The 25,400-nt window shown below is 40.3% G+C and overlaps 1 protein-coding gene across 1 annotated transcript in view; it reads left to right on the top strand.

The window, feature by feature from the left end:
• The window catches only part of IL13RA1 (interleukin 13 receptor subunit alpha 1), a 66,456-nt gene that overhangs the window by 22,673 nt on the left and 18,383 nt on the right, over window positions 1–25,400 (top strand). The window contains exons 5-8 of the mRNA XM_060087623.1: window positions 11,801–11,988; window positions 14,518–14,669; window positions 20,852–20,899; window positions 21,186–21,318. Of these exons, the coding sequence (XP_059943606.1) occupies window positions 11,801–11,988; window positions 14,518–14,669; window positions 20,852–20,899; window positions 21,186–21,318 (521 nt within the window). The remainder of the gene's footprint in view (window positions 1–11,800; window positions 11,989–14,517; window positions 14,670–20,851; window positions 20,900–21,185; window positions 21,319–25,400) is intronic.

The raw sequence follows: 25,400 nt of genomic DNA, 5'->3' as shown, positions 1-25,400 counted from the left end.
GGTTGTTTGTTTTTTTGATATGGAGCTGCATGAGTTGCTTGGAAATTTTGGAGATTAATCCTTTGTCAGTTACTTCATTTGCAAATATTTTCTCCCATTCTGAGGGTTGTCTTTTTGTCTTGTTTATGGTTTCTTTTGCTGTGCAAAAGCTTTGAAGCTTCATTAGGTCCCATTTGTTTATTTTTGTTTTTATTTCCATTTCTTTAGGAGGTGGGTCAAAAAGGATCTTGCTGTGATTTATGTCATAGAGTGTTCTGCCTATGTTTTCCTCTAAGAGTTTGATAGTGTCTGGCCTTACATTTAGATCTTTAATCCATTTTGAGTTTATTTTCGTGTATGGTGTTAGGGAGTGTTCTAATTTCATTCTTTTACATGTAGCTGTCCAGTTTTCCAAGCATCACTTATTGAAGAGGCTGTCTTTTCTCCATTATATATTTTTGCCTCCTTTATCCAAGATAAGGTGACCCTATTTGTGTGCATTTAACTCTGGGCTTTCTATCTTGTTCCATTGATCTATTATTTCTCTTTTTGTGCCAGTACCATACTGTCTTGATGATTGTAGCTTTGTAGTATAGTCTGAAGTCAAGGAGCCTGATTCCTCCAGCTCCGTCTTTCTCTCTCAAGATTGCTTTGGCTATTCAGGATCCTTTGTGTTTTGATACAAACTGTGAAATTTTTTTGTTCTACTTGTGTGAAAAATGCCATTGGTAGTTTGATAGGGATTACATTGAATCTGTAGATTGCTTTGGGCAGTATAGTCATTTTCACAATGTTGATTATTCTAATCCAAGAACATGGTATATCTCTGAATCTGTTTGTATCACCTTTAATGTCTTTCATCAGTGTCTTATAGTTTTCTGCATACAGGTCTTTTGTCTCCTTAGGTAGGTTTATTCCTAGGTATTTTATTATTTTTCTTGCCGTGGTAAATGGGAGTGTTTCCATAATTTCTCTTTCAGATTTTTCATCATTAGTGTATAGGAATGCAAGAGATTTCTATGCATTACTTTTATATCCTGCTACTTTACCAAATTCATTGATTAGCTCTAGTAGTTTTCTGGTAGCATCTTTGGGATTCTCTATGTATAGTATCTGTCATCTGCAAACAGTGACAGTTTTACTTCTTTTCTGATTTGGATTCCTTTTATTTTTTTTTCCTTGCTGGTTGCTGTGGCTAAAACTCCCAAAACTATGTTGAATAATAGTGGTGAGAGTGTGCAACCTTGTCTTGTTCCTGATCTTAGTGGAAATGATTTCAGTTTTTCACCACTGAGTATGATGTTGCCTGTAGGTTTGTCATATATGGCCTTTATTATGTTGAGGTAAGTTCCCTCTGTGCCTACTTTCTGGAGAGTTTTTATCATAAATGGGTGATGAATTTTGTCAAAAGCTTCTTCTGCATCTATTGAGATGATCATATGGTTTTTCTTCTTCAGTTTGTTAATATGGTGTATCACATTGATTGTTGTGCATATATTGAAGAATCCTTGCATTCCTGGGATAAACCCCACTTGATCATGGTGTATCATCCTTTTAATGTGCTGTTGGATTCTGCTTGCTAGTATTTTGTTGAGGATTTTTGCAGCTATGTTCATCAGTGATATTGGCCTGTAGTTTTCTTTCTTTGTGACATCTTTTTCTGGTTTTGGTATCAGGGTGATGGTGGCCTTGTAAAATGAGTTTGGGAGTGTTCCTCCCTCTGCTATATTTTGGAAGAGTTTGAAAAGGATAGGTGATAGCTGTTCTCTAAATGTTTGTTAGAATTCGCCTGTGAAGTCATCTGGTCCTGGGCTTTTGTTTCTTGGAAGTTTTCTTTTTCTTACAACTTTATTGGAGTATAATTGCTTCACAATGGTGTATTGGTTTCTGCTTTATAAAAAAGTGAATCAGTTATACATATACATCTGTTCCCATATCCCTTCTTGGAAGATTTTAAATCACAGGTTCAATTTCAGTGCTTCTTATTGGTCTGTTTATATTTTCTATTTCTTCCTGGTTCAGTCTCCGGAGGTTGTGCTTTTCTAAGAATTTGTCCATTTCTTCCAGGTTGTCCATTTTATTGGCATAGAGTTGCTTGCAGTAATCTCTCATGAACCTTTGTATTCCTGCAGTGTCAGTTGTTACTTCTCCTTTTTCATTTCTAATTCTATTGATTTGAGTCTTCCCCCTTTTTTTCTTGATGAGTGTGGCTAGTGGTTTATCAATTTTGTTTATCTTGTCAAAGAACCAGATTTTAGTTTTATTGATCTTAGCTATTGTTTCCTTCATTTCCTTTTCATTTATTTCTGATCTGATCTTTATGGTTTCTTTCCTTCTGCTAACTTTGGGCTTTTTTTGTTCTTCTTTCTCTCACTGTTTTAGGTCTAACGTTAGGTTGTTTATTTGAGATATTTCTTGTTTCTTGAGGTAGGATTGTATTGTTATAAACGTCCCTCTTAGAACTGCTTTTGCTGTATCCCATAGGTTTGGGGTCGTCGTGTTTTCATTGTCATTTGTTTCTAGGTATTTTTTGATTTCCTCTTTGATTTTTTCAGTGATCTCTTGGTTATTTAGTAGTGTATTGTTTAGAATTCATGTGTTTGTATTTTTCACAGATTTTTTTCCCTGTAACTGATATCTAGTCTCATAGCATTGTGGTTAGAAAAGATTCTTGATATGATTTCAATTGTCTTAAATTTACCAAGGCTTGATTTGTCACCCAAGACATGATGTATCCTCGAGAATGTTCCTTGAGCACTTGAGAAGAAAGTGTATTCTGTTATTTTTGGATGGAATGTCCTGTAAATGTCAATTAAGTCCATCTTGTTTAATGTATCATTTAAAGCTTGTGTTTCCTTATTTATTTTCATCTTGGGTGATCTGTCCATTGGTGAAAGTGGGGTGTTAAAGTCCCCTACTATGATTGTGTTACTGTCGATTTCCCCTTTTATGTCTGTTAGCATTTGCCTTATGTATTGAGGTGCTCCTATGTTGGGTGCATAAATATTTTCAATTGTTATATGTTCTTTTTGGATTTATCTCTTTTTTTTTTTTTTTTTTTTTTTTTTTTTGCGGTGCACAGGCCTCTCACTGTTGTGGCCTCTCCTGTTGCGGAGCACAGGCTCTGGACGCGCAGGCTCAGCTGCCATGGCTCACGGGCCCAGCCGCTCCGTGGCATGTGGGATCTTCCCAGACCGGGGCACAAACCCACGTCCCCTGCATCAGCAGGCGGACTTTCAACCACTGCACCACCAGGGAAGCCCGGATTGATCTCTTGATCATTATGTAATGTCTTTCTTTGTCTCTTGTAGTTGTATTTGTTTTAAAGTCTATTTTCTCTGATATGAGAATTGCTACTCCAGCTTTCTTTTGATTTCCATTTGCATGGAATATCTTTTTCCATCCCCTCACTTTCAGTGTGTATGTGTCCCTAGGTCTGAAGTGGGTCTCCTGTAGACAGCATATGTATGGGTCTTGTTTTTGTATCCATTCAGGCAGTCTGTGTCATTTGGTTGGAGCATTTAATCCATTTAAATTTAAGGTGGTTATCGATATATGTGTTCCTGTTACCATTTTCTTACTTGTTTTGGGTTTGTTATTGTAGGTCTTTTCCTTCTCTTGTGTTTCCTGCCTAGAGAAGTTCCTTTAGCATTTGTTGTAACGCTGGTTTGTGGTGCTGAATTCTCTTAGCTTTTGCTTGTCTGTAAAGGTTTTAATTTCTCCATCGAATCTGAATGAGATCCTTGCTGGGTAGAGTAATCTTGGTTGTAGGTTTTTCTCTTTCATCACTTTAAATATGTCCTGCCACTCCCTTCTGGCTTGCAGGATTTCTCCTGAAAGATCAGCTGTTAACCTTATGGGGATTCCCTTGTATGTTATTCGTTGTTTTTCCCTTGCTGCTTTTACTATTTTTTCTTTGTATTTAATTTTTGATAGTTTGATGAATATGTGTCTTGGCGTGCTTCTCCTTGGATTTATCCTGTATGGGGCTCTCTATTTTTCCTGGACCTTAATGAGTATTTCCTTTCCCGTATTAGGGAAGTTTTCAACTATAATCTCTTCAAATATTGTCTCAGTCCCGTTCTTTTTTCTCTTGTTCTTCTGGGACACCTATAATTCGAATGTTGGTCTGTTTAATGTTGTCCTAGAAGTCTTTGAGAGTGTCCTCAATTCTTTTCATTCTTTTTTCTTTACTCTGCTCTGCAGTAGTTATTTCCACTGTTTTATCTTCCAGGTCACTTATCTGTTCTTCTGCCTCAGTTATTCTGCTATCGATTCCTTCTAGAGAATTTTTAATTTCATTTATTGTGTTGTTTATCATTGTTTGTTTGCTCTTTAGTTCTTCAAGTCCTTGTTAAATGTTTCCTGTATTTTCTCCATTCTATTTTCAAGATTTTGGATCATCTTTACTGTCATTATTCTGAATTCTTTTTCAGGTAGACTGCCTATTTCCTCTTCATTTGTTTGGTCTGGTGGATTTTTACCTTGCTCCTTCATCTGCTGTGTATTTCTCTGTCTTCTCATTTTGCTTGACTTACTGTGTTTGGGGTCTCCTTTTCACAGGCTGCAGGTTCTTAGTTCCCGTTGTTTTTGGTGCCTGCCCCCAGCGGGTGAGGTTGGTTCAGTGGGTTGTGTAGGCTTCCTGGTGGAGGGGACTGGTGCCTAGATTCTGGTGGATGAGGCTGGATCTTGTCTTTCTGGTGAGCAGGACCACGTCCAGTGGTGTGTTTTGGGGTGTCTGTGACCTTATTATGATTTTAGGCAGCCTCTGTGCTAATGGGTGTGGTTGTGTTCCTGTCTTGCTAGTTGTTCGGCATAGGGTGTCCAGCACTGTAGCTTGCTGGTCGTTGAGTGGAGCTGGGTGTTAGCATTGAGATGGAGATCTCTGGGAGAGCTTTCGCCATTTGATATAACGTGGGGCTGGGAGGTCTCTGGTGGACCAATGTCCTGAAGTTGGCTCTCCACCTCAGAGGCACAGGCCTGATACCCGGCCGGAGCACCAAGACCCTGTCAGCCACACGGCTCAGAAGAAAAGGGAGAAAAAGAAAGAAAGAAAGAAAGAAAGAAAAATAAATAAAATAAAGTTATTGAAATAAAAAAATTAATATATTATTAAAAATATAAAATTAATAAGAAAGAAAGAGAGAAGAGAGCAACCAAACCGAGAAACAAATCCACCAATGATAACACGTGTGAAAAACTATACAAAAAAAAATGTACAGACAGAACCCTAGGACAAATGGTAAAAGCAAAGCTATACAGACAAAATCACACAAAGAAGCATACACACACACACCCTCAAAAGGAGAAAAAGGAAAAAAATATATATATATAAAAGGAAGAGAGCAACAAAATCAATAAACAAATCTACCAATAATAATAAGCTCTAGGGCCTCCCTGGTGGCGCAAGTGGTTAAGAGTCCGCCTGCCGATGCAGGGGATACGGGTTCGTGCCCCGGTCTGGGAGGATCCCATATGCCGTGGAGCGGCTGGGCCCGTGAGCCATGGCCGCTGGGCCTGCGCATCCGGAGCCTGTGCTCCGCAACGGGAGAGGCCACAACAGTGAGAGGCCCACATACCGCAAAAAGAAAAAAAAAATAAAAATAAATAATAAGCTCTAAATACTAAAGTAAGATAAACATAAAACCTGAAACAAATTAGATGCAGATAGCAAACCCCAAGTCTACAGTTGCTCCCAGAGTCCACGCCTCAATTTTGGGATGATTCATTGTCTATTCAGGTACTCCACAGATGCAGGGTGCATCACGTTGATTGTGGAGATTTAATCCACTGCTCCTGAGGCTTCTGGGAGAGATTTCCCTTTGTCTTCTTTGTTCGCACAGCTCCTGGGGTTCAGCTTTGGATTTGGAACCGCCTCTGTGTGTAGGTCTCCTGAGGGTATCTGTTCTTCGCTCACACAGGATGGGGTTAAAGGAGCAGCTGATTCGGGGGCTCTGGCTCGCTCAGGCCGGGGGGAGGGAGGGGTATGGATGGCGGGCGAGCCTGTGGCGGCAGAGGCCGGCGTGACGTTGCACCAGCCTGAGGCGCCGTGCGTTCTCCCAGGGAAGTTGTCACTGGATCACGGGACCCTGGCAGTGGCGGGCTGCACAGGCTCCCGGGAGGGGAGGTGGGGATAGTGACCTGTGCTTGCACACAGGCTTCTTGGTGGCTGCAGCAGCATCCTTAGTGTCTCATGCCTGTCTCTGGGGTCCGTGCTGGTACCCGTGGCTCGCTCTGTCTCTGGAGCTCGTTTAGGTGGTGCTCTGAATCCCCTCTCCTCGCACACCCCAAAACAATGTTCCCTTGCCTCTTAGGCAGCTCCAGACTTTTTCCCAGAGTCCCTCCTGGCTAGCTGTGGTGCACTAGCCCCATTCAGGCTGTGTTCACCTAGCCAACCCCGGTCCTCTCCCTGGTATCTGACCTCCAAAGCCTGAGCTTCAGCTCCCAGCCCCCACCCATCCCAACGGGTGAGCAGACAAGCCTCTCGGGCTGGTGAGTGCTGGTCGGCACCGATCCTCTGTGCGGCAGTCTCTCCGCTTTGCCCTCCGCACCCCTGTTGCTGCGCTCTCCTCCACGGCTCCGAAGCTTCCCCCCTCCACCACCTGCAGTCTCTGCCAGTGAAGGGGCTTCCTAGTGTGTGGAAACCTTTCCTCCTTCACAGCTTCCTCCCAGAGGTGCAGATCCCGTCCCTATTCTTTTGTCTCTGTTTTTTCTTTAGCCCTACCCCCATACGTGGGGATTTTCTTGCCTTTTGGGAGGTCTGAGGTCTTCTGCCAGCGTTCAGTAGGTGTTCTGTAGGAGTTGTTCCACGTGTAGATGTACTTCTGATGTATTTGTGGGGAGGAAGGTGATCTCCACGGCTTACTCCTCCGCCTTCTTGAAGCTTTCTCTCCAGTATCCCCTCTTGATGAATAAATTACAAAAAACTGGCCCAACCAAGTAGAAAGGCATTGTTCTTCCTCTGGGCTGAAGCGTTCTGGGCTGATGCAGTGTCTTTCCAAACCTGACAGCAGATGGTGCTCGGGCTGGCTTTCAGCCCTTAGTTCATGCCTTGGTGCAGGGGATAATCTACAACCATGAGAGGTGGCACAAGAAGCCATCCTCTGAGAGTGGGGGTTTGCCTGCACCCGGGGTTGGGGGGCTAGGCATGAGTAATACCACTTCTTGTCATACATGTTCCCAGAGTTGGTCATCAGCGTGGATGGACTCTTTCTGGAACGTAGACCTGTGTTGGCCAATACAAGGGCCACTACTCACACATGACTGTTTATGTTTTAATTTAAATTAATTAAAATTAAATCGAATTAAAACTTCAGTTACTCAGTCTTAGTAGCCAGTTTCACATATGGCTAGTAGTGGCTGCTGAATCAGACAGCACAGATCTCAGATGTTTCCATAATCCCAGAAAACGTTGTTGGACAGTACTGGTATAAATTCTGTATCTTTTGCCCTTACTACCCCGCAGCTTATTTGTTTCTGGAGCCACATTGCCTGGGTTCAAATCCTGGCTCTCTTTCTTACTAGCAGTGTGATTTGGGGCAAGTCACTTCTCTCTGAGCCTCAGTTTTGTAATCTGTAAAATGGGGGTAGTAATAATAGTGCTACTTCTTAAGGATGTTGCGAGGGCTGTTATATGAAGAGTGTTGGGAGTTGTGCCTAACTGCTAACATTTATTGAGTAAGCACGAAATACATGGTGGCTATATTGTTTTTTATTATTCATCCCCACTCCCTTGCAGATGTAGCCAGTACACATAGCTGGCCTCTTGCCCAAACTCGCATAATTAGCGCCTAGCCCATACCTCTTCCTCCCTGCTCTCCCCTAGAGAGGTCCTTTCCAATCAAAACCACAAAAGAAAGACACGTGGCTCCTTCATAATCAAGCACTCAGAATTGGTTTAGTTACCAGTTTAAATCTTGTCAAACAAACTGCCAGAGACTGTTTCCCTGATCACCAGTCAGAAAATGTGGAGTCATTTTGAAGCCCTGGGGCAATGACTTGAAGTCCTGCAGGGATAGTCTGGCATTGAAGGGAGCCTGACCTTAATAGCTACAGACTAGCCTTGCCAATGAATTTTCGGGAATTTCTTACCATATTAATCATCTTCAGAGTGGGGAAATAGTCTGTAATTTGTCCATTTCCTCCTTATGTCTACAGTATGATTCTGTGGATTCCAGTGTTTGATTTTTAACAGGAAGCACTTGAATGCGTCCTATCTTAGGTTATCATCTAATCTTTCACAAAATTTTGAAAGTTGTCTATTCAAAACCGATATTTTTCCTTTCGCTATTTTTTTCTAAAGAACAACAAAAAAAATTTTTTATTTCATATCTGGGGTCCATGAGCATATATGAAATACTCAGGGTACAAAAATGAAAAAGGAATCTCAAAGGTTACCCATTAGAGGAGTTCCTTGCATTATTGAAAAAAATTTTAATTTCTACCTAGTTTTCTTTAGTTATGTAAAAATAATGTCACACGTTTCTTCAGTTTTTTATTTTTGGCTGTGGGTGGAGAACATTTCAGGCCTGTCTGATCTAAAAACTAGTCATGGCTGTAACTAAGCTTTTAAAAAACTGTTTCATTCATGAACCACAGGGGCCTACAACCACAAGAAAAATCTTATGTACTATCTCTTAAGGGACAAGGTCACTTTCTATATTGAAGCATTTCTTTGCACAGCTTTTGAAGAACTAAATACATTAGATCTGAATTTTTGATTTCTTTTTCAAAAATGACATTATTTAGAACAGTTCTACGTTTACAACAAAAGTGGGAGGAAGGTACAGAGATTTTCCATATACCCACTGCCCCCACAATTAATAGCCTCCCCCATTATCAACATTCCCACCAGTAGTACATTTGTTACAATTGATGAAGCTACATTAATACATCATAATCACCCAAAGTCCATAGTTTACATTAGGGCTTACTCTTGGTGTTATACATTCATGGGTTTGGACAAATGTATGACATATATCCAGCATTATAATATCATACAGAGTATTTTCATTGCCCTAAAACTCTTCTGTGTTCCACCAATTCATCTCTCCCCTACCCCAACCCCTGGCAACCACTGATTTTTTTATTCTCCATGGTTTCACTTTTTCCAGGATGTTGTATAGTTGGAATCATACAGTATGTAGCATTTTCAGATTGGCTTCTTTCACTTGGTAATATGCATTTAAGGTTCCTCTATGTATTTCAGAGCTTGATAGCTTATTTCTTTTTAAGGCTAAATAATATTTTGTTGTCTGGATGTACCACAGTTTATTTATCCATTTGCCTACTGAAGGACATCTTGGTTGCTTCCAAGCTTTGGCAATGATGAATAAAGCTGCTTTAAACATTTGTATGCAGGTTTTCTTGTGCACGTAAGTTTTCAACTCCTTTAGGTAAATACCAAAGAGCACGATTGCTGATCATATGGTAAGAATATGTTTAGTTTTGTAAGAAACTGCCAAACTATCTTCCAAAGTGGCTGTACCATTTTTTTTTTTTTTTTTTTTTTTTTTTTTGCGGTACGTGGGCCTCTCACTGTTGTGGCCTCTCCCGTTGTGGAGCACAGGCTCCGTACGCGCAGGCTCCGCAGCCATGGCTCACGGGCCCAGCCGCTCCGCAGCATGTGGGATCCTCCCGGACCGGGGCACGAACCCGTATCCCCTGCATCGGCAGGCGGACTCTCAACCACTGCGTCACCAGGGAAGCCCTGGCTGTACCATTTTGTATTCCCACCAGCAGTGAATGAGAGTTCCTGTTGCTCCACATCCTCGACAGCATTTGGTGTTGTTGGTGTTCTGGATTATGGACATTTTAATTGCTGTGTAGTGGTATCTTGTTGCTTTAATTTGCATTTCTCTGATAACATATGATGTGGAACCTCTTTTCATATGCTTATTTGCCATCCATATATCTTCTTTGGTGGAGTGTCTGTGAAGACCTTTGGCCCATTTTTTAGTTGGGTTGTTTGTTTTATTGTTGAGTTTTAAGAGTTCTTTGTATATTTTGGATAACAGTCCTTTATCAGATGTGTCTTTTGCAAATATCTTCTCGCAGTATGTGGCTTGTTTTCTTATTCTCTTGTTATTATCTTTTGCAGAAGTTTTTAATTTTAATGGAATTCAGCTTATCAATTATTTTTTTAAAGATCATGCCTTTGATGTTATATCTAAAAAGTCATCGTCATACCCAAGGTTGTCTAGCTTTTCTCCTGTGTTATCTCCTAGGAGATTTATAGTTTTGCACTTTACATTTAGGTCTGTGATCCATTGTGAGTTTAAGTTTAGTTTTGTGAACAGTGTAAGGTCTGTGATTAGATTCATTTTTTTTTGCATGTGGATGTCCAGTTGTTCCAGCACCATTTGTTGAAGAGACTGTCTTTGTTCCATTGTCTTGCCTTTGCTCTTTTGTCAAAGATCAATTGACTGTATTTATGGGAAAGATCTGAGTTTTATAAGACTGGATTTTGCAGCACAATCCCCTGGAGAATTGCTGTCAAAATGCTTATTCCTAGGCCCTGGACAAAACCTTCTAAGTAGGGTTCTCTGGGAGAAGGTTTGAGGAATCTGAATTTTTAAAATGAGCACAGATGATTCTGAAGTAAACAGGTGAAGGGTTTGGGACTCTTTACTCTTAGTTCATTTTCTAAATTGTCTTCCTTTTCTGCAGAACCTTGGCACAACTCCCCTTGTGACTGATAATGTAAGGCTTGACTCTGTGTCTTCTGCCAATTACTATAAATCAGAGTCCTTTGATAGTCTAGACAAAAAAGTGTAATGAGCACATTGTCTGCCTGCGCTGTGCTAGATGATCATTGGGGAAAGGTATATGTAGAGGTTTTTTGAAATGGGAAAGAAGATACCAGCATCTAGAGCCACACAGTAGAGTAAGACACTTAGAAAGCTATTGTGTTCTGGAACATTGATCTGGAACTGGTTGGAGGACACTAATAAAGTCAGAGAGGTCAGTCTGGAGAAGCCATGAAGCCTCAAGTGATCAGGACATGAAACAGGGTGAGGGGAATATCATAGGAGAGAATCCCAGAAGCTTTGCAAAGGAAGAAGTAACAAAATTTGGTGATAGAATATAGGGAAAGTGAAGAGAGGTGATTTCAAAGGCTCTAATTGAGGAGCCCAGAGAAACTGAGCTCTGACTGATGGAAACTGGGATGGTTAGAAGAAAAGGCAGTTTGGCAGGGAAGAGGGGGCATCTGTTTTGGCTGTTGAATTTGAGGTTGGAGCAGTTAGAAATCTGGGACTAGCTCCAAGGCAAGAGGTCAGGATTAGGAATCCTCAGTGCAGAAATTCTAGTCAAGGGGTGGAAGTGATAAATGGGTGAATGGATGAGGCAGTAAGAAATAGACAGGGATATGCAGCGGGCTGAGGACCGGATATGAATCCTCTGAGAATAGGATAAAGGAGAGGAGCAAGCCAAGAAAACAAGGAAGGAACTGGCAGAGGGACCAGAGGAGAACCATGGAATTGAACAGATGAGGCATTTTCAGGAAGCATAACATTTCTCATCCTGTCCTCATGCTATCTCCCATACAGAAGAGGAAAAAGAGTCAGGACTCTTCTAGTTTCTATAACTATTGAAAGTACCAATATTCATGAAAAAGGATCATTCACTTCTTCCTAGAGTATGACATGGAGCCACATTATAACACAGGGCTTTAGAAAATGCTACCCTGCCAGTTTGCAAATATGGCTTTTCATGGACATCTTCAGTCATTTAAAAACAACCAAACAAATAAACTTCTACCTTTGTTTCTTGAATATCTGGTTAAAAATAATGCAGGAGGTTGTCTTATTTTATCTTGCAGGCACAGCAGCCTAGGAAAAATTCTTCAGTGTGAAGACATCTATAGAGAAGATCAACACATTGGTTGTTCCTTTGCTCTGACTAAGGTGAAGGATTCCAGTTTTGAACAACACAGTGTCCAAGTAATGGTCAAGGACAATGCGGGAAAAATCAGACCATCCTTTAATATAGTGCCTTTAACTTCTCATGGTACGTTTTAGAAGTCCTCTAAGACAGTGTGGATAAAAGTGTTATTTTTTTTTGAACATCAATAGAAATAATTAAAAATGATGATTTTTGGTTTGAAGATCTTCTCAGAAAAAAAGGGACTATATTTATGTATATATTTCTTTGCCCCTTTTTAAAGAAGCAAGCTTGGAAATTCTCATATTTATTCAGCACACATGCCACATGCTTTATCCTTGTTTACTTATGAGTACACTGAGCCTTAGAGCAAGTAGTCAGTTGCAGAACCGAGATTAGAACCTGGGCTCTGTGACTCAAGATCTGTTCTCTTTTACTTACACTCCAGAGGATGATGCTGCAGAATAAATGTGACTTAATATGGTTCCTGGATAATCTGCCTCTTAGTTAAAAAAAAGCTTAGACTGGAGGTGGAGTGATCAGGGGTGATATTCAAACTGTCTAACATTCTGGGTGACCCAGGCACTGATCAATCAGAACAACCAGTGCAGCTGAGTTTCAGCCCACTAGAAAGAGTCCTCAACTTAAAAACTTAAGAGACCTGCTTAAGGTCCTAGCTTCTTCACTTTGGGCAAGGCATATATACTCTAAGTGCTTCCTCATCTGTAAAAGGGGGTACACAGTTCCTCTTGACCTCAAAGGATTGTTGTAAGGTCCAAATGATGTGAACTGTATAAAAGCATTTTGTAAGTCTCTATAGCAGAGTAGTATAAGCATCATGTTTATTTATTTGTTGTGATATCCCAACAGAGAGCTCAGATTCTGGCTAAGTGGTACACAGAAAATTTATAGGCAAATAATCATGAATTGACAGAGGTTTCCAAGTCTGAGTAGAACACTGTTTACCGCTGCTTCAGACAGCCATGGAAATGAATTCTAGTAGTGCACGCAGGGCAGCTAATTTGTAGGCCGGGGCAGGGGTTGGGGTGCGGGGGGTGTGCGGAAACTTGCCAAGTAGGATCATCTGAAGCAAAGCCCTTCTCTGCCCACCCCCCGCTGCCCCCCGGCTTGGCAGATTGTCCTTGTTGGACCTTTTAAGCTCATTTTGCTGCTCTTCTTCCTAGAGATTACTGGTGATATAAAGGGAGATCCTGGGCTTCCCTGGTGGTGCAGTGGTTAAGAATCCGCCTGCCAATGCAGGGGACACGGGTTCGAGCCCTGGTCTGGGAAGATCCCACATGCCACGGGGCAACTAAGCCCGTGCGCCACAACTACCGAGACTGCGCTCTAGAGCCCACGAGTCACAACTACTGAGCCCACGTGTCACAACTACTGAAGCCCGTGCTCCTAGAGCCCATGCTCTGCAACAAGAGAAGCCACCGCAATGAGAAGCCCGCGTACCGCAACGAAGAGTAGCCCCCACTCGCCACAACTAGAGAAAGCCCACATGCAGCAATGAAGACCCAAGGCAGCCAAAAATTAATTAATTAATTAATTAAAAAAATAACGGGAGATCCTTCTCAGCTAGAAGATGACATTGTCAAGTTGTTTTCTGTTAATTATCCATTCTCTTTTGTTGCTCGGTCTTAAGCATAGTTGACTCCTGAAAAACTGAATTGACTAGGCTAATTTTTTGTTTTTTACTTTCTTTTAAATTGTGGTTATAATTATATAACATTAAATATACCATCTTAACCATTTTCAAGTGTACAGTTCAGTAGTGTTAAGTATATTCTCATTGTTGTGCAACAGATCTCTAGAACTTTCTCATCTTGTAATACTGAAACTCCATGCCCATGAAACACTAATTTCCCCTCCCCTCTGTCCCCCTCCTCCTGACCCCAGCCCCTGGTAATCACCTTCCTACTTTCTGTTTCTATGACTGACTACTTTAGGTACCTCAAATGACTGGAATGATACAGTGTTGGTCCTCTTGTGATGGACTTATTTCATTTAGCATAATGTCCTCAAGTTTCATCCATGTTGTAGCATGTGACAAAATTATGCTGTTTTTTTATTTTTAATATTTATTTATTTATTGGCTGCATTGGGTCTTAGTTGCGGCACGCGGGCTCATTTGCTGTGACACTCAGGCTCCAGAGCGCGTGGGCTTTGTAGTTGCAGCGCACAGGCTTAGTTGTCCCACGGAAAACTATGCTAATGTTTTAATTGTGGTCTTTGATTGGCATAAGTGAGTGTCGCCTGGGGAAACCGCTTGTACCTGATGCTCCTCGGTACCCATCACATAGAGGCATATCTGGACCTAAGCACTTCTTTTCTTTACCCTCCTTGTTGCAGCTAGATGTCCTGATTATACCCCAGCCATGTCCTAACCAGATGCAGATCAGAGTTCGTGTCATCTGGCAGACACCCCGATGATGCTCCTTAGATACATTTACTAGGCAGTTTAAAATAAGCTCCCTATATTAATCGTGGCTAATCAGAAATTCTAGAACTGTGTGTCTGATCATGTAAGGCCATTAAAAGCATCAGCCCTATTTTGATTTACTCTGTGACCTTCATTGTCTCTACCCATATGTGTATCTCATCAAAATAAACTCTGGAAGCTAATTTGTATTCTTCTATTTCTATCAGTGAAACCTGATCCTCCACATATTAAAAATCTCTCCTTCCGAAATGGTGACTTATACGTGCAATGGAAGAATCCACAGAAATTTTATAGCAGATGCTTATCTTATGAAGTAGAAGTCAATAACAGCCAAGCTGAGACACATGATATTTTCTACGTAAGTTTTTGTTTTGATAGTTGTTGTTATTTGGAATTTTTCTTTCACTTGAATTTCTTACAGTGTAATAAATTGAAATATCAGTGAAATGTAGCTCTTAGATTTGTCATCTGATGATGATGGTGATGATGATGATGATGATGATGAAAGTTCTCTGAAATAGAGTATGGTGAAAGGTTTGACAGTTTATGGTAGCATTGGCTGCAAGGTTCCAGCCATTCATTAATTCATTTGTTCAAAAATTTTTTATTATGTGCCTACCATGTGCCAGGCACTATTTCATGTGCACATGACACCTGACAAAAAGAATTTTTTTCCCACGAAGCTTACCTACTAGAAAACAAGTGTGTAAATGAGCAAACTAATTTTAAAGAATGAATGTTATGCAGAAAATTAAATGGCGGTGATGGGAAGTCCTGAGGGAATATTAGGTAGGGTAGTCATCCGAAGTGATGACACTTGAGAGAAGACCAGAACGATGCACAGGAGCTAGCCATTTGGTGATCTGGGGGCGGAGGGGACAGCATGTACAAAGGCTCTGAGGCAGGAATGAACTTGGCATGTGTGAGAAAAAGGAGACTGGTGTGACCAAAATACAGTAGGAAGAGATGTCTGAGCATGAGGCTGGGGTCAGATTATGTAGATACTTGGAGGCTCCAGTACAGCCATTCAGTTTTCTTGGAGTTTGTGGCAACTAAAGTAGTCAGTACTGAGTAGTCAGTATTTTTTGGATTATGTACATTTACACTATTTGTACTCTAATACAAAACATGCTAATTAGAGGTCACTGTGGGGCACTGGGCATAACAGGATGTGGCATAACCTCAGGGCCTCAGTCGCATTGTTACGCTTTACAGCAGAGGACATGAACTCGGGCCTCAAACATTTTTGTTTGGACCACAAACAAAGTGGGGTTTTGTTTGCTTGTACATTAAATTTGAATTTTTTACCCAGATTTAAAACTGTGGTACCTGACAGTATAGTTGCCATAAGGTGGCGCCTTAGGAGCATGTGGACTGCCCCACTCATTTGTGTGCCACCTGCCTGGGCCCTGTGTGCATTTGAGTTTTAGAGGTTAGAAACCAAGTGTATTATATTGGTTTTTAAAGGAGTCCTGAATCTCACATGTGGGCAGATTCCTTGGTCCACTTGCTTTAGTTCATCATGGGAGTTTCAAAAACTAAATTATTTTATTTACTAAAATAAGCTGGTATTAACAGGCTGTAACTCCAAGAGGAAGTGACCAGGTCCACAGCTGAGCAGACCTCTTCTGGACATTTGCAAATGAAGGCATTTGCTGAAATAGAATAATCATTATTCGTACCAGAAACCAGAGTCCCCAGATAATGCCACAAAGGAAAAGGCAAAGGGCTTCCAAGTGGGGAGGGGGTGAGGCTTGAATTTACAACCAAGTGAGTTATCAGAAAGCCAAATATGCTTGACTATTCCAGCCTTTACTGTTCTCTTCTGTCTGAAATCCTGAGACACGTGCTGCTTGCATTACTCCCTTGGTACTGAATTATGTCCTGGTAGTTACCCATGATCTCTACCAAAAAATATAAGCTCCTGTAGGGAGGAGCTGGTGGTGTTTACTTTGTGCCATTCCTGCTACTAATACCAGCTAACATATTAAGCAATTACTATGTATTAGCTATTTTAATAAGCACTTTATTTGAATTGTCTCATTTGGTCCTCACAATAACTCCAAGGATCTAGGTCCTGTTTTTTTTAATAAATTTATTTATTTACTTATTTATTTTTGGCTGTGTTGGGTCTTCGTTGCTGTGCACGGGGTTTCCCTAGCTGGAAAACAGTATGGAGGTTCCTCAAAAGTGAGCGGGGGCTACTCTTCATTGCGGTGCATGGGCTTCTCATTGTGGTGGCTTCTCTTGTTGCAGAGCACAGGCTCTAGGCGCGCGGGTTTCAGTAGTTGTGGCACGCGGGCTCAGTAGTTGTGGCTTGTGGGTTCTAGAGCACATGCTCAGTAGTTGTGGCACACGGGCTTAGTTGCTCTGCGGCATGTGGGGTCTTCCCAGACCAGGCCTCGAACCCGTGTCCCCTGCATTGGCAGGCGGATTCTTAACCACTGCACCACCAGGGAAGTCCCAAGGTCCTGTTGTTTTGTCCCCATTTTACAGATGAGAAAACTCAGTCTCAGAGGTTACTCGTAAGGTCACATTTCTTATAAATGATAGAGTCAAGATTTCTGTAAAAGTCTGACCCCCGGGAACACCTCAATACTTCCTGTTAATAGTAACAGCCATCACTTATTGTTTATGATGTATTACAAATATACTCTTCTATGTACTTCTTATACAGTAGCTCATAACGATTGATGAAATAGGTTCTCTTTTAACCTACATTTTATTGAGCAGCTAAGGCTCAGAGAGGTCAAGTAACTTGCTACAGGCCACATAGCTTATAAGTATGACTTCAGAGGTTGGTCTCCATGTATTAAGCTTTGACCAAGAACACTTGGTATAAGACCATGTGCATAGTCACCACTTGATAAATTCTTGTTGAATTGAGTTACCTTCTTCTTTTTTTTTTGCAAATTTCTGAACTGAAGAGAGTGTAAGGTCGGATCTTAACAAATGGCATCGCGAAGCAGAGGAAAGCTTCAAGTGAGCTTTATTAGGGGGCGCTCCTGGGAGAGGTTCACTGGTCCGAGAGAAAGGGGCCAGAGAAGTCACACCCGGGAGAGGGTTGGGCAAGATTTTATAGGGGAAGAAGGGAAAGGGGTGTGGTGAATCTGGGAGAGCGCAGGGTATTCCTTATTTAGTTGTCTCTTTGGGTATCGTGGCACTATCTGGTGCTGGTTACATCAGTCTTGGGACCGCTAGTCCTGCCCCTCGAAAGGTGGGAAAGCTGGGCCGGGTGGAAGGTCCCCAGGTCAGTTTCTGGAACTGGGTGGTCCGGAGAGTTTCAGTCTGATGCAACCTGTGAATCTGATTGCGTTCCCCTGCCTTGGGCCAGTTGGCCTTACAGAGAGCACACTATACTGTGAAATTTATCCATCAAAACCAGAACTATAGTTGATTTGGAGTTAACTCTGTTTATACACTTGAGTTTAATGTTCTCTCTCTTAGCAGATGTTCACCAGCTGTTTCTTCCCCTAGAATGTCATCAGCTTTTTGTGTGCTTGCTGATTTTGAGCTCTGCTGGTTAGACCCTTTTTGTTTCTTTTTGCAAGACTTCTTTGAGGAATTCTTTTGCCTGGTGTTCTAGTTAAGAGGGGGAAGTAGGCTGGAACATGAACTGGTGCCATCACATGGTGCTGGGTCAGAGGTAGCTCATGACAGAATCATAAAGTAAGAAGTGACTTGTCTTTGACTACCTCCATCCCTGCCAGCTATCTACTTGGTGATCTGTGTCCTTGTTTTCCTTTTCTCATGGAAATATCTGAGCAGTTGGTAAACTACACAAGGAGATTTACATTTGAACAAGAGCCCAGAACTATCAATTTACACAATGATTTGCTGACTTTGGAATATGTATATCTGGGAGATGGTCCAGGGGAGGGGGGACATCAGCCTGCAACCTGGTCCCTCAAGTGGTAGTTGGCACTTGTGATTCCCCAGCAGGCCTCTGATTCCGAATGGCCAGCACTGGTGTACAGTAGCCCCCGAGTGGCCTTTTCTCTGCCCCTATATGAAATATTGATAGGATGGCTCTTCATCATTCAGTTGGCCTTTCACTCTTCACAAATGCTGGTAGGAACCATTTAGTGAATGACCTTGAATGCCAAAGATCATAGCGTGTGTTCCGGTCTTTGTCCCATGTTTAAACATCTCTTTGATAGAAGTAGACTATTTTTTCTATCTTTATTGAGGTATGATTTACAAGTAAAAATTGTATATATTTAGGTTGTACAATGTGATTCTTTTAAGGTATACAACATGATTTAATATACATATACATTGTGAGATGATTATCACAAACAAGTTAACACATTCATCACCTCACAAACTTACCTTTTTTTTGTGTGTGATGAGAACACTTAAGATCTCTCTTAGCAAACTTCAGGTATACAATACAGTATTTTTTATTAATTTTTATTGGAGTATAGTAGATTTACAATGTTGTGTTAGTTTCTGTACAATACAGTATTATTAACTGTAATCATCATGCTGTACATTAGATCCCCAGAATATATAACTGAAAATTTGCACCCTTGACCAACATCTTCCCATTTTCCTCACTCCCCAGCCTCTGGCAATTACCATTCTACTCTCCAGTTCAGTGAATTCGACTTTTTTGGATTCTACATACAAGTGAGATCATACAGGATTTGTCTTTCTCTCTCTGACTTATTTCGCTTAGCATAATGCCCTCAAGTTTCATCCATGTTGTCACAAATGGCAGGATTTCCTTGGGGCTGCTAGGTCGTATGGTAGTTCTATTTTTAATTTTTTGAGGAACCTCCATACTGTTTTCCAAAGTCACTGCACCAGTTTACATTCCCACCAACAGTGCACAAGGGTTTCCTTTTATCTACACCCTCTCCAGCACTTGTTATCTCTTATCTTTTTGATGATAGCCACTTAACAAGTATGAGATAATATCTCATTGTGGTTTTGATTTGCATTTTGCTAATGATTAGTGATGTTGAACATCTTTTCATGGACCTGTTGGCCAGAAGTAGACTATTTAACTAAGCAACAGATTTTCTTGTGTTGATTTGGAAATATTTACATTTTAGGAACTGGTTATTCTCTTTACTTCAGACAGCACGTGACTTAAATTGTGTAGAGGAGAAAATTGCATTTTACTTTCTTTTCTCTAACCCAGTCATTTTTGGTATATTATACTCTCAACAATGGAGCATAATAGGTTTCTTTTTTTTAACTTTTTATTATATATAGTATACTATAGAAAAATTGCAGAAGTCATTATGTACAGCTCAATGATTTTTCACAAATGATTTTTCACTTACATAACCAGTACCCTAGAAGCTCAATCATGACTCCTTTTGGTCACTACTTTTCCAAAGAACAATTATTATCCTGACTTCTAATCCCATAGATTAATTTTGTTGCCTCTTTTTAAACTTTATATAAACGAGTTATATAGAACTTTTTTGTGTGTCTGTCTTCTCTTGTTCAATGTTATATTTATGATATTCACTGATATTGTTGCCTGTGGTTGAAGATGCATCTCACTGCATTCATTCCATCATGTCAGTATACCACATTTGATTTATCCATTCTCCCACTGATAGACATTTGAATAGTTTCCAGTTTGGAATTTTATGAATAGAGTTTTTATGAACATTTGCACACTTATTTCTTGGTGCACATGTGTGTACATTTCTGTTGCGCATATATGGGCCATAGGGCTACATATGATTGTCTCTAGTAGATAATAAGTTTTCCCAAATGGTTGTGCCGATTTACACTACTAAAAGCAGGAATTGAGAGTGCTAGATGCTTTACATCATCACCAACACTTGGTATTGTCCAGTAGGTGTGTATATCGTTATCTTGTGGATTTAATATGCATTTTCCTGATAACTAATGAAGTTGAGCACTTTTTCCTATGTTTATTGGCAATTTGAATATCCTCTTGTGAAATGTCTGTTCAAGTCTTTTGCCACTTTTCTATTGGGTTGTCTGTCTTTTTCTTATTAATTTATGAGGTATATGTATGTGTGTATATTATATATAAATATATATTTTATATATATATGGAAGTCCTTTGTCAGAAACTACAAATATCTTTTCTCACTCTATGCATTACCTTTGAATTTCCTTAATAGGATATCTTTTGGTAAACAGAAGCTTTTAATTTTAATATAGATTATTTTATAAAAATTTTTCCTTTATGGTTAATATTTTTTGGTCCTATTTAAGATATCTTCCTACTTTAAGGTCATGAGGTTGTTGTATGTTTTCATCTAAAAGCTTGCTGTATTTATGTATTTATTAATTTATTTTAACTTTCACATTTAGATCTGCAATCCATATGGAATTGACTTTGTAAATAGTGTGAGGTAGGGGTCAAGATTCTTTTTTTTCCACATATGGATATGTAATTGACCACTTATTTTTAAAAACCTACCTTTTTTTCACTGCACCTGGTCCTCTGATAATGGCATAAAAGAAAACTTGTTAAAACGGTTAAATGATATAAAGTGTGGTCTTTAAAACTTTTTGAATGTATTAATTTTTTATATTTTCAAGGTTGAAGAGGCCAAATGTCAGAATTCAGAATCTGAAGGAAACCTAGAGGTCAGTAAATTCAATTTTAGCGATTTGGGCTTAAACTCATAGAGTAATTGGGGGTGGGGCAGGGTGAGCATATGCTAAATCTGAACTGCTTTGAGAAAAACAAACTACTTTGTTCTGTGGATTATTGCCAATTTTCTTTTTCAGGAGTTAAAGTCAGATAATTTGTATTGCAATACAAGGTCTTAATCATATACAAAATTTGGCAGATAATTATATTTAGGACTCAGAAGTAGAGAAAGAGAATAAGCTGGTAATATTCCTTGTGTGCTTTTATTTTATATCTAAGGGTACAATTTGTTTCATGGTCCCGGGTGTTCTTCCTGATACTTTGAACACAGTCAGAATAAGAGTCAAAACAAATAAGTTATGCTATGAGGATGACAAACTCTGGAGTAATTGGAGTCAAGCAATGAGTATAGGTAAGAGAATGGGATTTTATTAAAAGTTAAACCATTGATGCATGGAAACTAAGTTGAAGCAGAAAATTGATTGTGGGAAAGGACTGTTCTTCATTCTTTTTTTAAAAATTGTATTTATGTTTGGCTGCGTTGAGTCTTCATTGCTGCATGCGGGCTTTCTCTAGTTGTGACAAGTGGGGGCTACTCTTCGTTGTGGTGTGCGGGCTTCTCATTGTGGTGGCTTCTTTTGTTGCAAAGCACGGGCTCTAGGTGTGCAGGCTTCAGTAGTTGTGGCACACGGGCTCAGTAGTTGTGGCTCGCGGGTTCTAGAGTGCAGGCTCAGTAGTTGTGGCGCACAGGCTTAGTTGCTCCGCAGCATGTGGGATCTTCCCAGACCAGGGCTCGAACCCGTGTCCCCTGCATTGGCAGGCAGATTCTTAACCACTGCGCCACCAGGGAAGTCCCTGTTCTTCATTCATTTTTTTTTTTTAATTTTTAAACTAGTTTAATGTATAGCCTCAAATCATTTGGAATATTATCCGTAATTCATATACTCTGTATCAAATCCATACCAATATTTGCAAAACACTGCCGCATCTTACACTGTTAGGCCCTTATGTAGAGAAACCACTTTTATTTTATTTTATTTTATTTTATTTTTTTATTAGTTTCTGCTTTATAACAAAGTGAATCAGTCATACATATACATCTGTTCCCACATCCCTTCCCTCATGCATCTCCCTCCCTCCCACCCTCCCCATCCCACCCCTCCAGGTGGTCACAAAGCACCGAGCTGATCTCCCTGTGCTATGTGGCTGCTTCCCACTATCTATCTACCTTACGTTTGGTAGTGTATATATGTCCATGCCTCTCTTTCGCTTTGTCACAGCTTACCCTTCCCCCTCCCCATATCCTCAAGTCCATTCTCAAGTAGGTCTGTGTCTTTATTCCCATTTTACCCCTAGGTTCTTCATGACATTTTTTTTTAAATTCCATATATATGTGTTAGCATATGGTATTTGTCTTTCTCTTTCTGACTTACTTCACTCTGTATGACAGACTCTAGGTCTATCCACCTCATTATAAATAGCTCAGTTTTGTTTCTTTTTATGGCTGAGTAATATTCCATTGTATATATGTGCCACATCTTCTTTATCCATTCATCCGATGATGGACACTTAGGTTGTTTCCAGCTCCGGGATAAACCCACGCACATATGGCCAACTTATCTTTGATAAAGGAGGCAGGAATGTACAGTGGAGAAAGGACAGCCTCTTCAATAAGTGGTGCTGGGAAAACTGGACAGGGACATGTAAAAGTTTGAGATTAGATCATTCCCTAACACCATGCACAAAAATAAGCTCAAAATGGATTAAAGACCTAAATGTAAGGCCAGAAACTATCAAACTCTTAGAGGAAAACATAGGTAGAACACTCTATGACATAAATCACAGCAAGATCCTTTTGGACCCACCTCCTAGAGAAATGGAAATTAAAACAAAGATAAACAAATGGGACCTAATGAAACTTCAAAGCTTTTGCACAGCAAAGGAAACCATAAACAAGACCAAAAGACAACCCTCAGAATGGGAGAAAATATTTGCAAATGAAGCAACTGACAAAGGATTAATCTCCAAAATTTATAAACAGCTCATGCAGCTCAATAGCAAAAAAACAAACAACCCAATCCAAAAATGGGCAGAAGACTTAAATAGGCATTTCTCCAAAGAAGATATACAGGCTGCCAACAAACACATGAAAGAATGCTCAACATCATTAATCATTAGAGAAATGCAAATCAAAACTACAATGAGATATCATCTCACACCAATCAGAATGGCCATCATCAAAAAATCTAGAAACAATAAATGCTGGAGAGGGTGTGGAGAAAAGGGAACACTCTTGCACTGCTGGTGGGAATGTGAATTGGTACAGCCACTATGGAGAACAGTATGGAGGTTCCTTAAAAAACTAAAAATAGAACTACCATATGACCTAGCAATCCCACTACTAGGCATATACCCTGAGAAAACCATAATTCAAAAAGAGACATGTACCAAAATGTTCATTGCAGCTCTATTCACAATAGCCCGGACCTGTTCTTCATTCTTGACGTCAGCCAGAGGATACTTACAGTTGAAATGTATTTTCTGTTTAATTGTTGTCAGATCACTCAGGGTTAATTTACAATATGCAACTCTTTGAAAATTTGCAGTCCAAATGGTGTTATCCTCTCTTCTGTCCTGTCTGTATCTTTGTTAACAACCTGAACAAAAATATAGAAGGCAGGCATGATTAAATCTGCAGATTGTGCAGTGCTAGAGTACTATCCTATGTGCTGGTAACAGAATCAAGAGTAGGGCAATGACCTTGATGGCATTTTATAGAGATAAACACATATCTAGGTTTGAAGAAAATCAGTTTCATTTATTAATTGAGAGGCTGAGCAAGCTATCTGCCAGGGTCAAGTACAGGATTGGAAAGACATGTCCCTTATGGATGTGTGTGCTGTGGGGTGAGGGATAGGGTTTTATTTGACTGTAAGCTCAAAGTGACTCAACATCGGTCCCTTAAATATCCCCCAAAGGCATATTGCAGTCATAGGCAGCAGTGATAGTGCAGCATCCAGAACAAGGGAATGCTGCAGGGTGGGGCACAGTGTCCTGGCCACATCAAAAGTATACAGTATTCCATCTTGGGCACCACATTGTAAGAGGTGCATTGGCAGACTGGAATCTTTCCTTGAAAGGGTAATCACGTTGAAGAAGCTCAAAATTTGGGGAAGAACAGTTAACGAAGTAAGCTTAGGGAGTCATAATTGCTGAATTCTAATATTTGAGGTATTGTCAGGTAGAAGAGGGAATAGGCTATCTTTTTTGTGGCTCCATGGGCCAAAACAGGACCAACTTAAGAACTTTCTAACAGCTATCTAACAGTCAGAGACAGGTTATTGAAGTAGTCAATTCCCTATTAATTGAAAGACTGAACAAGCTATGTGCCAGGCAAGGTTGTATTAGTTATCTATTATTGCATAACAAATTACCTCCAAAATTAGTGGCTTACAAAACACATATTTGGACACAACACTGTAAAGCAACTATACTCCAATAAAAATTAATTAAAAAAAACAAACAAAAAACAAGAAAACACAACATTGTAAAGCAACCATACTCCAATAAAAATTAATTTAAAAAAGGAAACAAACAAAAAACACATATTTGGGACTTCCTTGGAAGTACAGTGGTTAAGACTCCATGCTTCCAATGCAGGGAGCGTGGGTTCGATCCCTGGTTGGGGAACTAAGATCCCACGTGCTGTGCAGTGCAGCCAAAAAATTTAAAAAAATAATAAAAAATTAAAAAATAAAAAACACATATTTACTATCTCACAGTTTCCATGGCTGAAAAATCTGGGCATAGCTTAGCTAGGTACCTCTGGCTCAAGTTCTCTCATAAGGTTCCAGTCAAGCTGTTGAATGGGACTTCAGTCTCATCTGAAGGCTTGACTGGGGCTGGAGAATCCACTTGCAAAATCACTCATATGGTCATTGGAAAGCCTCATTTCCACTCTGGATGCTGGATGGAGGCTGTAGCAGGTTGCATCATGTGCCCCAAAAAGATGTGTTCAAGTTCCAACTCCTGGTACCTGTGAATGTGACCTTATTTGGAAATAGAGTTTTTGCAGATGTAATCAAGTTAAGATGAGGTCATACCAGCTTAGAGCAGGCCCTAAATCCAATGACTAGTATCCTTATCAGAAGAAGAGAGGATACACAGAAACACAGAGAAGAAGGCCATGTGAAGATGAAGGCAGAGATTGGAGTGATGCAGCTACAATCCAAGGAACGCCAAGGATTCCTGGGAGCCACCAGAAGCTAGGAAGACGCAAGGAGAGAGTCTACTCTAGAGCCTTCAGAGGGAGCATGTCCCTGCTGATACCTTGATTTGGGATTTCTAGTCTCCAGAGCTATGAGAGAATATATTTCTCCTGTTTTAAGCCAACCAGTGTGTGGTGATTTGTTACAGCAGCTCTAGGAAACTAATACAGAGGCCTCTCTCAGTTCCTTACCATTTGGATCTCTGCACAGGGCTACCTCATGACAT

The sequence above is a fragment of the Mesoplodon densirostris genome, chromosome X (genome assembly GCF_025265405.1).
Source record: "Mesoplodon densirostris isolate mMesDen1 chromosome X, mMesDen1 primary haplotype, whole genome shotgun sequence".
NCBI classification, from domain to species: domain Eukaryota; kingdom Metazoa; phylum Chordata; class Mammalia; order Artiodactyla; family Ziphiidae; genus Mesoplodon; species Mesoplodon densirostris.
Note: the sequence above shows the minus strand (reverse complement) of the source record. Positions and strands in the feature narration are given on the sequence as shown.